This window comes from Empidonax traillii, unplaced genomic scaffold, assembly GCF_003031625.1.
Source record: "Empidonax traillii isolate 1590-97213 ecotype Southwest subspecies unplaced genomic scaffold, ASM303162v1 scaffold15:size5535645, whole genome shotgun sequence".
NCBI lineage: Eukaryota > Metazoa > Chordata > Aves > Passeriformes > Tyrannidae > Empidonax > Empidonax traillii.
Window position 1 is genome coordinate 1,028,929 of NW_020955208.1, and position 14,605 is coordinate 1,043,533.

Here is a 14,605-nt window from a genome sequence, read left to right on the forward strand (position 1 = left end):
AGAAAGCCTGTGGTTCAGGTTCAGTAAAAACAAGTGTATAAAAAGGACTGTTGGAGGCGGGGAAGGGTATGGCAGCGTCCCCAGTCGCTGGCTGGTGGATGAGGTGCAGGCAGGGGACAGGGCTGCAGGAGCAACGTGGCCACAGCCTTCCTGCTGCTGTGAGTCCACGGTGCCAGAGCAGTGGCTGCACGGGGCTGAATAACCCCAGGAGGGCTCCATCCAAGGGGAGAGGGCAGGCCTGGCTCCAGGACACATCCAGGACCGCAGTGGCCACGTCCAGGCAGAATTCCCACAGGGGAGCCAGTGGAAAGGGAGACCAGTACAGTGCTGTGTACTGAGCTTGCAGCGGCACAGGGACACACCACCCCCTGCCACGGGCAGGACTCACCCCAGTGTGGGTCTCTGGGGGTCTCACACGTGGAAGGTGCTGTCACGGGGCAGTTGGTGCCCGGAGGAAGGCGTGGAGGGAGAGCTGTGTCCCAGGGCAGGTGCTGCCTGCTCCCCGTGGTTTTGCCCCCCGCTTCCGCTTGGAGCCCTACAGGAGACAAGCACTAGAACTAAACCAAACCCCAAGGGCCCCCACGGCCTCCAGGGATCTCCTCTGGAGAAAGTGGACATCCTTAGGCAGTGCCAGCCAGGCAAGTCCCCCTGCCACAGGACGCTCCTCAGCCTGACCCCAAACCCCATGGGGGCTTCAGCATGGCACACCAGGGGCTGTCCCACAGCAACAGGGAGCAGCTCCTGGGGCTCCAGGCACCTTGGAGCAGTGCTCACCTTGCCAGGGCCGCTCTCCTTCCCGCGCTGCTTCTCATGCGCTTTCAGCACCTGAAGGGAGCACAAGAGGGACCAGAGCTGAACAGCAGCCAGGTGTGGGAGCTGAGACACCTTGCAGAGGTTGAAGGGAAGGCAGAGGCTCTCCCAGGAAGACTGAGGGAAGGGAGGAGAGGCCCAGGTGCCCCCCAGTACCTTCTTCATGGCCGTGGACACAGCCGAGGCATGGAACTCCTCCTCTGTCACCCAGCGGGATGGGGAGGCAGGGTCCAGGGTCACGTCCCCATCCAGGGGCAGGGAGTAGACCACATAAGTCTGATGGATGTGGGAGAAGATGTGGATGACCTGTGAGGGGATGGGAAGACACGTGAAACAGGCAGCTGGCCTGCAGCTCAGCTGCCCCATAAGTGCACTGAGTCTGCCAGGGCTCTGAGGAGCAAGGAAGAGTTGGGAGGGGTGACAGTGGGGAAGAGGGATCCTTTTCCCCTGTGCTGCATCCCCCATGGCTGAGCACAGGGGGCTCACACTGTATCCCTCTGGCTCTGGGCTCACCTCTCCAATGAACTGCAGGCCTTTGGCTGCCACGGGCTGCCCCATCCAGGCCTGGAGGTGATCAGCCAGCACCTCCCTCCCCTTCTCCTCCTGCAGATCTTCAGCCAGCGGGAGACTTGGGAACTCCCAGAGTCCAGCCAGGAGACCTGGGGAGGAGGCGTGATGGAAATGTGAGACAGCAAAGGGCACATCTGGGAACACTGAGCCTCCTCACAGCCCCAGGGGGCTCCTTTGCCCACCCCAGCAAGAAGTGCATCCCAGTGCCTCTCCCAGCTACTCTGAGGGCTGCTCTGTCCCTCACGCAGGTGGGAAGGGGCTGCGTGGTGCCTCCATCCCCCTCCTGCCCAGCCCCATCACCTGAGCTGGGTCTCTGCACGATGAGGTACTCGGGTTTCCCCCGGCAGCCCCTCCGCTCCAGCACACACGTGGCCGCTCGCATCGCCCGCGGCTGCTTCTTGGCTGCTTTCCGAGGAAAGTTGGTCACCCCCAGGCTGCTGTCCCACGGCTCTGTGGCCGGGGGGCACAGGGGACAGTCCCCAACACCTGCAAACACCAATGTAACAGTTGCTGCAGGGCCCGGACCTGGAGCTACAACAGAGATCTCCTCCCGCACTCACCACAGTCCTCAACGTCGGGCACTGGGGCGGGTTTTCCAAACAGCTTCTGCGAGGCAAAGGCCAGCTCCTTCTCCACCTGAAAGAGGGGACAGGCTCACCCACCAGCCCACCCTGTCCCCATGCATGGCAACCCCTCAGGGCCACGTTTTGGGGTCACACTCACCCTGCACCGTGCTCGGCAGTGCTGCTTCACAGGGCACTCCCCGCACAGCGGGGCCTTGGGCACACACACAGTCGCCCCCAGCTCCATCAGGGCTTGGTTAAAATCCCCAGGGCGGCTCCTGTCTACCAGGGCATTGGCCATGTCCCTGGACAAACGGTAGTGAGAGGCACAGGGCTCTGCAAGGAGAGCATGCCAGGACCTTTGCCTGCCTCCTGCCTGCCAGGGAGGATGCTCCTATGTAGGCACAGGTAACACAGCTCCTTTATCCTCTACTCCCAGCACCAACTTCCCAAGAGCTCCTGAACCTCACACAGGCTCAGCTCCTCATGGCTCCTGAGCGATCCTGCCCTTGGCCATGATCACCACAGCTCCAAACAGAGACAGAGCACTCCCCTTACCAGAGCCGGTCGATGACGGCCGGGCTGCTGGAGTCGGCACCGATGCATCGCAGGCGGCACAGCACACGGATCACATTCCCATCCACAACGCCGGTAGCCTGGGACCAGGAGCTGGGGTTACTGTGCTGGGATGTGCTCCAAGCAAGGCAGGGAGCTGGGGGAGCTCCCAGCATGGAGAGGGACACACAAGAGGCCAACCCAGAGGCCAAGCTGGGCGGTGGGTGAGAAGCACCCCAAAGCGAGAGGAGAGCAAGAGCCAAGCACAGCCCTGAGGAGGATCCCTGGTTTGTGAGACCCAGCAGCAGGACCCTGCCAGGAGCGTGGCTGGGTGGCAGAGAGGGAAGAAACGTCCACTGAGGCCCAGCTCTCACCTGGCCGTACGAGATGGATGCAATGGCTCCCGCCGTGTATCGGCCCACTCCCGGCAGCAGCTTCTGCAGGGCCTCAGCCGTCCTGGGCATGTGGCCACCCAGCTCAGACACCACCTGGCAGAGAGGGAGCTCAGGTCTGGGAAGCAGCTGGGGTGGGTGCGTGCAGGCCACCTGTTTTGCCCGCAGGAAGATGTGATCCCAGCCTCTACAGCCTCATGCCAGCAGCACACAGCCCCAGCAAGGCAGGGCAGGTGTGAGCCAGCACCAACCCACCACCCACAGAGGGGTTTGGAAATGCCCTCCCATCCAGCTCCAGAGCACCTTCCTTGCTGCCTCCTGCAGACGCTTCCCTCTCGAGTAGTAGCCAAGCCCAGCCCACAGCTCATTCACCTCCTGCTCCAAGAGACATAGCACTGTGTTAATGGAGAGCCACAGGGCAGGGAGAGCACCCGGTCCCGGTGACACTCACCTCCAGGGATGCCTGTGCCAGAGCCTGCAGTGTTGGCCATTTCTGTGGAAGAGAGGGGACAAGTCAGGGACAAGCAGAGCTGTGCTCTGCAGCTGGGGATCTGCCACAGGCAGTGGACATGTTCCCCAAAAGGGGCAGCCTGTGGGCACAGGACTCTGTGAGGAACAGTCACCTGCATCCAGCGGTTGTAGTAGTCGATCACTGTAGCCACCTGTGTCTGTTGGAGCATGACCTCGGACACCCACACTGCAGGGAGCGGGACAGGCATCAGAGCAGAGGCCCCAGCACCACCCACACCTCGTGCCACGGCCACGTGAGCACTGGCTACAAGCACTGCAGAGCATCCACCCCACGGGACCCCTTCCCACCCCTCACCTTCCCCACGCGCTGCCCCACAGGAGCTCCCCCAGGCCCCTGAAGCCACCCCTCACAATGCCACACACAGAGGGGCACCCCACACGTGCTGGGGCGCAATCCCCGCTCCTCACCTGCGTACCCCCGTCTGTCGGCATCCGGCTCCGTCGCTGCCTGAAAGAGGAGGATGGTGGTGTGAGAAACAAGGTGACACAGGACCCCACCACAAGGGGAACCTGTGTGTAAAATAAAACTACTCGTGGAGTGGTTTTGAATGCCACAGTGGAATTTGCAAAGAAAAAAATACCTCCCCCAAGCGCTCAGAAGTTCTGAGTTCGAGTCAATCAAGTGACATCCAAAGCAGCTTCTTCCCAGTGAAATATCCCACACCAAGAGTTGCCTTCAAGATTCAAAATCCCACCAGAGGAGCTGTCCCAGACCTGAGCCCCTCCACACAGGAAGTGATTGCAGGCAGATGTAAATCCCACAGAGGGGCCAAGCAGTTCCTAGTACCATTCAGGCAGATACTGCAGTAAAGAAGGCTGCATCCTCAGCACCCCAATCACCCGATGTCTCCCCTTACCAGCGCCCTCCAGGGAAGGTCCCGCTTGCATCTGTCGTACCAGGCGAGCAGGTTCCCGCGCAGGGCCTCGACCTCCGCCGAGTCGCTGAAGTGATGCCAGGTGGGCGGCGGGGCGGGCGCTGGAGCCGGGGCCCCTGTCGGGAGAGCGGGGTCAGGGCACAAAGGGCTGCGGGGCTCGACCGCAACAGAGGCGGGAGCCCGGTAGGGCCGCTACCCGGGTGGACGCGCACCGAGTGCGGGGCCTTACGAGGACCCAGGAGGCACCGGCGGCCGCCCGGGCGGCGGCAGGGAACACCCCACGCTCCCCCCATCCCTCCCGCTGCCGGCACCTCCGCGGGGTGACGCTCGCCTCCTGCCCCGGACCGCGCTGCCGCCACCCCGCCGGAGCGCCCCGGCCACGGCCGCTGTCCCCGCCCGGGCCCGGGTCATGGCGGGGCCGCTGCCGCCGCCGCCACGTGACACCTTCCCGGGAAAACATTTCCCGCCCCTGGACGGCCCCGCCCCCGGACGGCTCCGGCCAACCGGAGGGAGGCGCGGGGAGGGGCTCGCGCCCTCCCGCCCTCATCACGCGCGGTCGGGGCGGGACCTCCCGGGGAGCGGCAGCCAATCAGCGAGCCGCAAGCAGAATGGGGCGGGGCCCGCCGCTTCTCCCGCCGGCCCGAGCGCCCGCATGAGGAAGGACCCCGGGGAAGCGTCCGAGCCGAACGCCGGTTCGCTTGACCCCAAGTTTCGGTTGAAAACGGATTTTGGGAACGGCAGAAAATCCCCCTCGGGGCCTGCAGGGGCCGCTCCCGCCGCGCGGGAGGGCGGCGCGGGGCCGGCGGGGCCGAAGGTGGGCGGGCGGCGGGGCGGGCGCGGCGGCGGAGGGCCCGGGCCCTGCGCGGGCGCGGCCATGGCGGGCTCGGCGCGGGTGCCGGTGGTGGACGTGCAGAGCGATAACCTGGGCGAGCTGTGGCCGTCGCTGCTGCTGGCGCTGCGCTCCGCCACCTTCGTGGCCGTGGACACGGTGAGCGGGACCGGGGGCGCCGCCGGGACGCGGCCGTGGCGGCGGGGCCGCTGACGGGTGTCTGTGTCTCCCCGCAGGAGCTGAGCGGCCTCGGCGCCAGGAAGTTGCTGCTGAGCCCGTGAGTGCCCGGCGGGACGGGGGGGGGGTGGGTGTGTGGGGGGGCGCGTCCCTCGGTGGCGGGGGCTCACGGCCCGCTGTCCCGCCGCAGGTGCATCGAGGAGCGCTACAAGGCCGTCTGCAGCGCCGCCAGGACGCGCTCCGTGCTGTCCCTCGGCCTCGCCTGCTTCAAGCAGCTCCCGGAGAAGGTGCGTGCGGGGGTCGTTCGCTGTTGTTCCCGCCTTCCCGGGGAACAGGGGGGACGCGCCGGGACGTGGGGCCCAACCCCCGCCCCGCCGGGCTGTTCCATCACCCCTGTGACCGTGTCCCCCCGCAGTCCGAGAACACGTACCTGTGCCAGATCTACAACCTGACGCTGCTCTGCATGGAGGATTACGTGGTGGAGCCCCAGTCGGTGCAGTTCCTGGTGCAGCACGGCTTCGACTTTAACAAGCAGTACTCGCAAGGGATCCCGTACCACAAAGGCAACGACAAGGTACAAACCCAGCTCAGGCTGCTGGGAGGGCGCTGGCTGGCAAGGATGGGCTCACACTGCGGCCCTGAGTGCAGCATTGTCCCTCTCCCCTCCCTGCTGCTTCACACCCAGGCTGTCGCTCAGTGCAGTTGCTTTTCCAAGTATTTGTGCCTGTGTTTGTTCAGGGCAGGTCAGAGCTGTGGGCATTGTGGTGCTGGTACGGGCTCTGAGGGCTCCCCAGGGTGCTGGCAGGTTGGGGTGCCGAGGCTCCCTGACTGATCCTTCCTCCTGCAGGGCAACGAGAGCCAGAGCCAGGGCGTGCGGACGCTTTTCCTGGAGCTCATCCGGGCGAGGAAGCCACTTGTTCTCCACAACGGCCTGATTGACCTGGTGTTCCTGTACCAGTGCTTCTACGCCCACCTCCCCGAGAGCCTGGGCACCTTCACTGCCGACCTCTCCGAGATGTTCCCGGCGGGAATTTACGACACCAAATACGCTTCGGAGTTTGAGACGCGCTTTGTGGCGTCCTACCTGGAGTACGCCTACAAGAAGTGGTGAGCAGCACTCTGCTACTTGGAGCTCACAGGGGGGAGTCGCTCTGTATTTGTTTTTCCAGGCAAGGGGGGGCTGTGTCTTTTCACTGTCCCACTGCCACAGTGACTTGACCTAACTGAGAACTCATTGAGTCACTGCCTGGCTCCGGTCCAGCAGTGTCACCGGGTCACAGCAGGAACACACATCCCGTAAGAACTCAGAGAGCAAATGAAACCAGGGCTGCCCTGTAGGGTCTGCTGGTTATGGCTGTTTTGTGAGGGATGCTGCAGTTAAAGGGTGGGTGCTCCCTGCACCTCCTGATGCTGACCAGCTCTGTCACACCCACCTGCAGCCCGCTCTGAATCCCATCACTGCCTTCCAAGTGTGGGTTGTGCTCTTGTTCAGGACACCCATCTGTGCTTTACAGTCTGGCCCCACATTCTGCAGTCCCCACACAATCTAAACAAGCCCCTGGCAGTGATGTACAGCCCCTGGAATCTCCAAAAAGCTCAGGTCATGCTCTGTGTAGAGGAGAAATAGTATTTTTAGTGACTGTTTTATCTCAGGAAATGCCACTTTGACAGGTCTGAAAACATTCAAGATGGCTGTTGCCAAAACACGAGAGTGCTTTGTTTTGACAAGATAAAAATACTTTTTAAACGGACCTCTTAAATGTTTTAACCCACAATTCTATTTTCATGGAGCCTTCCAGAGGTTTGGGGCCTTTAAACCACCTCCTGGGACAAAACAGAGGTCAGATTCTTTTCTCATAAGATGGAAACCCTTTCCTTTTCTTCATTGCCCAGGTTCAACCTGCCTGGGTGGTGATGCCTCAATTTGGGGTGTTTTTAATTTGTCCATTAACTGCATGGAGACTAACAGATATGTTGGTGCCCTTAGCATTTAAAATCAAACTAGGTGCCACCTTCTCTCATAGCTTCACCACAGACACTGTTTTCCCTGTCTGTATATTAAGAAAAAACAATTTAAATGCTTTAAATCAGCATGGAAGCAACTACTTACTCAAGCTGCTCTCCCAGGACTGAACTTCTTTCCAGCAAGCCGTGGAGCTCAGGCTGGAGCTCAAGGGGAGGAATCTCGTGGAGCTGGGACTCTGTGGAGAGCAGGGAGTTGGTGCTGGCTCCGAGCCGTGGTCCTTTGGTGAGCTCCTCGCAGTAACTGTGTGCTCCTGTTTGTTCCAGCAAGAGGGAGAACTCAAAGCTGAAGGACTCCAGTGGGCAGCACCTCACCGTGGAGTTCTGCAACTACCCTGCCAACGTGTCCCGATACATCGACTATCGCTGCTGCTCCCTGGAAGAGGAAAGCCACAACACGGGAGAGGGGAACAAGGTGCCCGTCTGTGAGAAATTTTCGGTGAGTAACCTGGATCCCAGCTTCCTTCATGGCTCTGTGGAAAGAGGCACACCTGGCCAGAGGAGGGGGTGGCAGGGAAGCACGTGGGAACTTCCCCTCGCTTGTTTCACAGCTGAAGGAACATTTTCAAGCTTTGGGTGGCTTCCTGACAGAAACAGGGCAATAGCACAGTCCGCTTGGGAGGTGGGGAATTCTACAGGCTATGTTAGATGGAAAGATTCAGGAGATTCTATTGTCCTAAACGGTGGGATGGTGTGAGTTACAGTACCCATTGCTTCTGGGGGAGGGATGCAAGTTCTGTATTAGTTTGGCTTGTCCTTCAAGCAAGAAATGCCACCTCTACCCTCCCCTGTATCTTGATTAGACATAAGAAAAATGTTACCTGTCTGCAGCTTCTCTCTCTCTCTCTCTCTTTAGGCCTATGGCTGGTGTCCTAAAGGGGTGAAGTGTCCACAGTCTCATAACATCGATCTCATCATCGATGAGGACGACAAGCTTTGGGAGAAGCGAAAGAAACGGAAGCACAGGTGGAAGCATCGGAAAAACATAAAAGCATCTGCAAAGGCATTCCTGGAGGAAAGCTCAGGGGAAAAAATGGAGCAAGCTCAGAACGGGGAGGAGGGACCACCACAGAAACAGAGCTGCTATGGGCCTGCAGCTGCTACAGAGCTGGCAGAGACTGCACCCAATGGAGAGGGCAGGCCACTGGAGGAGAACTCCATGGATGTGGAAACAGAGGTCAGCTCAAACACCAGCACGCAGTGGGAAGAGAATCTGGGGAGCACTGAGGGAACTGCTGCCCAGGCAGCTGCTGCCCTGAGCCTTTCTGCCAAGGGCAGTGCCTCTGACAGTGACCAAGTGGAGAGGAAGTCAGAGGTTCCTGCTGCGCTGGGCTCAGCCAGTCACCCAGACATCCCTGAGACTGAAGCAGCAGGTGCTGCAGGAAAGGAAAAGGAAACCCGTGTCCCTCCTTCCCAGGGGGGCACACACCGAGCTGGCTTTGATGCCTTCATGACTGGCTATATCATGGCTTACGTCTGGATGCTCAAGCAAGGGAAAAACACAGACACTGGAGCAGGGCCCTGGTTGCCAGAGTGCCATAATAAACTGTACCTCAGCGGGAAAGCGGTGCCACTGCAAATCGTGAAGAGCTTGTTTTCTAAATCTTCCAAAGCCCACAGCGAGAAGATAAAGTTGGCCTGGGACAGTGCATAGAGCTACAAAACTCCTTCACTGAACTGAGCTTTTTTTCTCCCTTCAGGTTTTGAAGTCCTTTATTCCATCGCCAGAAAGGGAACAAGTTTCTTATTCTTGTTTCTGTTTTAAGATCTGACCTATTAAATGGCTCTCAGTTGGAGTTCCCCCTGTGTTCCTTAGCGGCATGTTGGGATGTGAAGGCAGGGGTGAGGCTGAAGGAGGGGGAGGACAAATGCACCTTTTGGTTACAGCACATCCAGATGAGACCTTTTCTCCTACAGGAGGGAGGGGAAGGAGAAAGTTTCTCCCAGATGGACCAGCTGATTCTAGTGCAGGCTAACAGCTTGCAGAACCAAGCCACAGCAGGTCTTCAGACCTCTGCCAAGGGGAGATGCAATGGGGCTGAAAGCCAGATGTGGTCCTGAGAAAGTGCGCAGCTTCCTGTGCTCCTGGAGCTGTTTAGGGCTAGAACAAAGCAGCCACCACGGCAAGTTCCCTGCAGGCTGCTATCGAAAGCTGTGGCCTGCTCTTCTGGGCACTGTAAACCCAGAGCAGGAAAAAAAAATAAAACCCCTTGTTTCTCATTAATTTAATAGTGAAATACTATTAAGATGCAGGTGAGAAATAACACTGACTAAGGATGATTCCTTGTTTATAATTCACCACTGAGTAGTAGCAAATACAATTTCAAGCCAGGTATTAATGGCATTCATAGCTTATGTAAGCATTCAAGCCAGCTTTTTCAACCTAGAATTGTCCTCTTAATGACAAGACTCAGGCCTTGATTTCATTTTTATTTTGAAAGCAAGTTGGGAAAGTTTACAAAACCTGACCAAGAAAAAAATTATGAAAATATTTAACTGGATTCATCTTTGGTTACTTCTTATTGCAGTTCCAATAAAACATACACCATTTCTATAGTTCAAAAAAGTCAGAAGGTCAATCAACATAAAAACAAGACGTGCTTTCTTTACATATTCATAAATATCCGCAATATTAGAAAAGTTGTTTCGCAAAGATTTCTTTTTCTGGCAGTGTTAACTTACTATTATACACAGGCTACAAACCTCTTCCTAAGCCTTTAATTACAAGTTGAGCTATTTACAGACTGCAAAATATTAAGACGTAAAACTCCTTCATAAATACGAAAATAGATCATCTCGCAAAGGTCTTTATACTTAATCAAATATCTGGCTGCCCCTCCTCCCCAAAAAAAAGAAAAAAAAAATCCAAACAAACAAACAAACAAAAAAAACCCCAAAAGGTTATTTGTTTTGCATAGAAATGTAGTGACATGCAATATACACAATAGCATTAAGTGCAAACAGGAATTATTCAAGTGTCTTTAGTTGTACTGGCAAAAAATACCAATGTTCTGTTACACATAATACATCAATGCCTCTCCAACAAGTACGAGTCTGCTGCAGCCCCCTGGCTGATGCATTCTCTGGGCTGCTTTTCATCAACCTGCAACCACAACAAAAATAGCTTATAACAGACATCTAAACGAATTCAATACAGGAAGATTTAAAGTGAATTTAAAACACCTTTGATCTCGTCGGGAAGAGCAAGAACGGGCTCCCCGTGGAGTCAAAATCACGGTAAAATCCAATCGCAATAAAACTCTGTAAAACAAGGAGTCTGCCAACCACACGTTCAAATTCGTGCTCATCAGTAGCTGTCAGAAAATGGCCCCCTTTGACAAAAAGCAACCCCAGGTAGGCAGAAAACCTAGGAGCAGTTACTAGGTGCAACCTAGATTCAGCTTTACACAACCTAAGGGGTGAGGTGCTGCGAGTTCCAACCGCATCCACACCCTTGGAAACGCTGGGTTTCGGCAACCAACTCTGCTATTAAAAATTACTTCTTACTCCAGTTTTGTACACGTGCCCCTTCCCGTGCAGACCAAGAATCCAGGAAAGGCCTCAGCTGCTAGTTCTTGGCCTTTCTGATATCTCCACCTCAGTACAAAGAGCCAGAAAAGTCGACAGACGTGCCCAGTGCGTGTCAGCTGGTTGTGCTTAGAGCGGACATTTAAGAAAATAAACCTTTAGCCATGCTGCTTTGTAAGAGCTGCTCAGGGCAGGCAAACACTCTAAGAACGGTGTAAAGAGAAGGGCTGAGGTCACTGCAATGGGTGCCACAGAAGGCAACAGGCTTCGTGATGAGGTGTCAGCTGACAGCCAGGGCTCCCGGGAGCCACAGGGCAGCCAGAGGTGTGCGTGTGCTCTCTGATGAGGCTGCAGGCTGCTCTAGGATGCTGGGCAGCTTCCCTCAGCCTGGTGATCCAAAAGTAAACTACTCATTATTGCTTTTTTTTTTTTTTTTTTGTCTGAAGTCACGCGCCTAAATGCATCTTGTGACGACAGAAGCTGGTGCTGAGGGTTTCCCTCCCAGAAGATTACAATTGTATCAAAGTATTAAAAAAAAAAGAAAAAAAGAAAAAGCAAGCAGGCATAAGGCAGGCAACTCTGGCAATTGAATTCTGCTGTTTCTCTGTCCTCAAAGGAAGTTACACAAACACAGTGCCAGCTGTACAAGCTGGTCTGCACTCTGCAGACACGATACAGAATCCAGACTACTCTACAGATCAGCACCTTCAAGAGGCAGAGAGGTGTGGGCCAAAAGGGGTGATCTTAGTGAGCACAAGCATTTTCAAACTGCCAACAGCTGCCTAATCTGGATGGACTGAGCTAAGTAACTCAGCAATACCGGGTTTCTCATTGGATTCGTTGCAGCCACTGCAAAGGGAGAACTGCTGCTCAGGTTAACACACACTTCACAAGAGAGTCATAATTGTAACTCAAGGAATAATTACCTACACCTCTGGAAAGATAAAGAACTAAGGCTTTCTCCATCCTGTCTTTGAGATGGGAGAAGAGTAGAAATAGTCTGGCTTCCATCAGAGCCTAGCTTACATTATCTATCCTTACAAGAGAGCAGGAAGAGAGAGAGAGTATAACAGGCTACCTGGATGAAATTCTGGACTCCGCTGCACCACCATCTGCTCAGCAGGCATGCAATGCATACCTCACTTAGGAATGATAATACAGGTTAAAAAAAAAAAACATAAAATAAAACCCCATATTGTTGGGACGGTGGTAGTGGAAAAGGGCAAGATGTTGCACAGACGTGGTCACAGAACAAGCTTTCCCTGCGCATCGCGCCCCAGAGCGGGGATCACCGATGCTGGGTCCAGCGAGCAGCATTAAAGCTCAGGTTGCTGCTTCTTTCACATGTACCTGCTGGTGAAGGGAAGTAAAAACAAAACAAAAAAAATATCAAAAAAATAAAAAGATCATGCTATTCAGTGATAGGAGAAGCCAAAAAAGGACAGCAGCTTCTTTCCGTAGAGGGGAAAAACCAGTTAATTTGGGACAAGCTGATTTTCTTTAGTTCGACAATTCAAAGCCCTCCTGTGAGTCATCCTCTCTAAGAGCACTTGTGTGGCCACAGCACTGCTGGCAACTTGCCCTGAGCAGGGGATCACTGTCCTCTGTCAAGCAGCTGGTTTGAAGTGAGGAGCCATCATTACTGCAGTGGAATCAGTGAGATGGGATGTCATACCAGAGAGGGAGGTGAATGTGACCCTGCTAGCTTAGTGGTAATAGTCAGTTGTGATGCAGCTATTCTATTTAAAGATTCTGCAGAAACAGATCATGATGTTCATTCAGCTCTCCAGAGATAAGAGCACACCCAACCATCCCCCCCAAAAAAGAGCTCAGTACAACTGTTACTCTTAGGGGCAGTTTCTTCAGAAGCCCAGAAATCACAATGCCTGGAATATGGCTCTCTGTGCCCTGGGCAAATCGTCCTCCACATTTGGGCTGAGGTACATGAAGAGCTGGGATAAGGAAGAAAGCTTCCCTGCACTAATGCATTAAACACCATTACCAAATCTCAGGGAACAGATTCTTCTCGTTAATTGCGAAGTATTTGTCATGTGACTCAGCCCGCAGATTGTGACCAGCATGAGGGGTTTTGTTTTTGCTGCTTTTGAAAGAAGAGCTTGTTTAATGCTGCAACAGCATTCACAGCAGCTCTGGAACCAGAGAGCATTCCTATCTGCTCAACAGAGCTCTGAAAGACCTCTGTCCCTGTTTCTAAAACAGAGGCTCCGACTCACGTGCACTGCTGCAGAATGTTAATGAAAAAAAATCTGCAGTGGCTTAGAGCTGCTGGTCAGTCAGAGAAAGAGGGAAAACCTAAGGGTCATTCTTTCTACTCTACATGGAGCTTAAGGCCTTGAAATACTTCATGCTGGAAATTCAGATCAAACTGTTTACGTGGTGCCTGCTCTGGCTGCTGCCTCTTGGAAAGGCTGTGGGGCTCACATGGCCATTCTGGCTGGAGTAGTTCCCCCTCCTAATGTAAATCAGGAACGGGAATAAGCACAGTTTGAAATAAAGTTTTATAAAATAATCAGTCTGTCCAGACACTGTCTGCAGCAATCTGTTTGACAGGCAGCTCCCACCATCTGCTGAGTCTCTTTCAAATGTGAGGCCCGGCACTAGAGAAAAACGGAGTTTAAGCAACTGGGAACAACTGTTTTCTCAAGGACATGTTCGGTTTGAGCCCTCTCTTCATATGTCACAAGTTGACTCTGTGCTGCCACTTGCTGAGATGTTGGAGGAGGTCTGAGGCAACAGGGCAGGACTGTCCCCATCCTGTTCCCTGAAGGGCCACGCCTCTCTCTTCAGCTCGTTGGAAGGACTAACACTGAACAGAGGCTTTGTGGACTCTAAAAGAGTAATTTTCAGTAGATCATCTTCCACCTCCATCTCTTCAGAAGGGAGACAACCTGCAAACCCTTGCGAGGAACCATGTCCCTCAGAGTTCACTGAATTCTCAGCTGGGAGCTTTTTGTAAGACAGAGGCTCAGGCTGGGCCAGCACTAATGGTTGGTTATGTGCTGGAGCTCCACACGTGTTCTCAACAAGGCAAAACCCATTTTCCTCCTGGGCCACTGGCCCATCTGAACAGTCCATATCCTCTTCTTGTCCTGGTGCAAGAAGAAATTCTGGTCTGTGAGGCTTGGCGTGGAAGGGGGGAATCTCTGACACACCATATTTGCTGCTACTCAGGAGTTTTTGCCGAACCTCCGCGCCAAGCTGGGCTGGGTCACACCTGCCAACGGTTGAAGACAGTCCTCCAAACAGGCCATATTCCTTGTGTGGCAATTCAGGAGAGAGTGGGAGCGATCTGCATCTCCTCCCAGGAAGCAGGGAAAATTCCTGCCAGTCTGCGCTGTACGCCTGCCGGAAGTGGGACTGGCTGGCTTTCAGCCCCCCGCCTGCCTCTGGAGAGTACAAGTCAAACACGAGGGAAATCACAGACTTGCTTGGCATGTCAAAGAATTTGATCTTCCCCCCTTTGAGGTCCTCCCGGGCACTGAAGGGATTCACTTTCCGGCCTAAGCCTTTGTTTGGTGTGTAGTAGGGGTCCTGCACGTTTATCTTCCTGGAAGGCTTGCGGGAGAAGATATCCGACTGGCTGCGCGACAGCCAGATATTCCGACGTGGACGGGGTGACTTGGGTGGGATCTTGTCATCCAAGGAACTCAAACGTTTCACTCCTGGTCCTTTCTCAATTGATCCTGAGTAGAAAAAGAGGAACACTCTTAGCTTAGAGAAGCTCTCCAGAGC

General features: G+C 55.0%; 3 protein-coding genes across 9 annotated transcripts in view; 1 reads left to right on the plus strand and 2 right to left on the minus strand.

Annotated features, from left to right (window-relative positions):
• Positions 1-234: 234 nt before the first annotated feature.
• On the minus strand, positions 235-4,627 carry MUTYH (mutY DNA glycosylase). Of its 3 annotated transcripts, none has more exons than XM_027893083.1 (15): positions 4,526-4,627; positions 4,279-4,412; positions 3,830-3,869; positions 3,514-3,587; positions 3,342-3,383; positions 3,194-3,265; positions 2,873-2,986; positions 2,502-2,599; positions 2,104-2,248; positions 1,944-2,016; positions 1,681-1,866; positions 1,324-1,469; positions 967-1,116; positions 775-825; positions 235-535 (listed from the first exon to the last, which is right to left on the minus strand). In XM_027893083.1, exons 1-15 carry the CDS (start codon positions 4,587-4,589, stop codon positions 431-433), a joined length of 1,494 nt encoding a protein of 497 aa, XP_027748884.1. In that variant the 5' UTR covers positions 4,590-4,627; the 3' UTR covers positions 235-430. The 3 variants fall into 3 exon arrangements, with proteins under 3 accessions (XP_027748884.1, XP_027748879.1, XP_027748871.1); XM_027893078.1 differs by having other exon boundaries at positions 1,941-2,016; XM_027893070.1 differs by having other exon boundaries at positions 1,935-2,016.
• A 512-nt stretch (positions 4,628-5,139) lies between these two features.
• TOE1 (target of EGR1, exonuclease) lies at positions 5,140-9,124 on the plus strand. The gene is made up of 7 exons (XM_027893150.1): positions 5,140-5,284; positions 5,362-5,402; positions 5,493-5,589; positions 5,718-5,876; positions 6,150-6,409; positions 7,592-7,763; positions 8,181-9,124. Exons 1-7 carry the CDS (start codon positions 5,171-5,173, stop codon positions 8,976-8,978), a joined length of 1,641 nt encoding a protein of 546 aa, XP_027748951.1. The 5' UTR covers positions 5,140-5,170; the 3' UTR covers positions 8,979-9,124.
• A 4,228-nt stretch (positions 9,125-13,352) lies between these two features.
• Positions 13,353-14,605, minus strand: part of TESK2 (testis associated actin remodelling kinase 2) — a 103,641-nt gene continuing 102,388 nt past the window's right edge. For all 5 annotated transcript variants that reach the window (XM_027893121.1, XM_027893130.1, XM_027893137.1 and 2 more), the window contains one exon: positions 13,353-14,556. In XM_027893121.1, the coding sequence (XP_027748922.1) occupies positions 13,544-14,556 (1,013 nt within the window). In that variant the 3' untranslated portion in view covers positions 13,353-13,543. The remainder of the gene's footprint in view (positions 14,557-14,605) is intronic.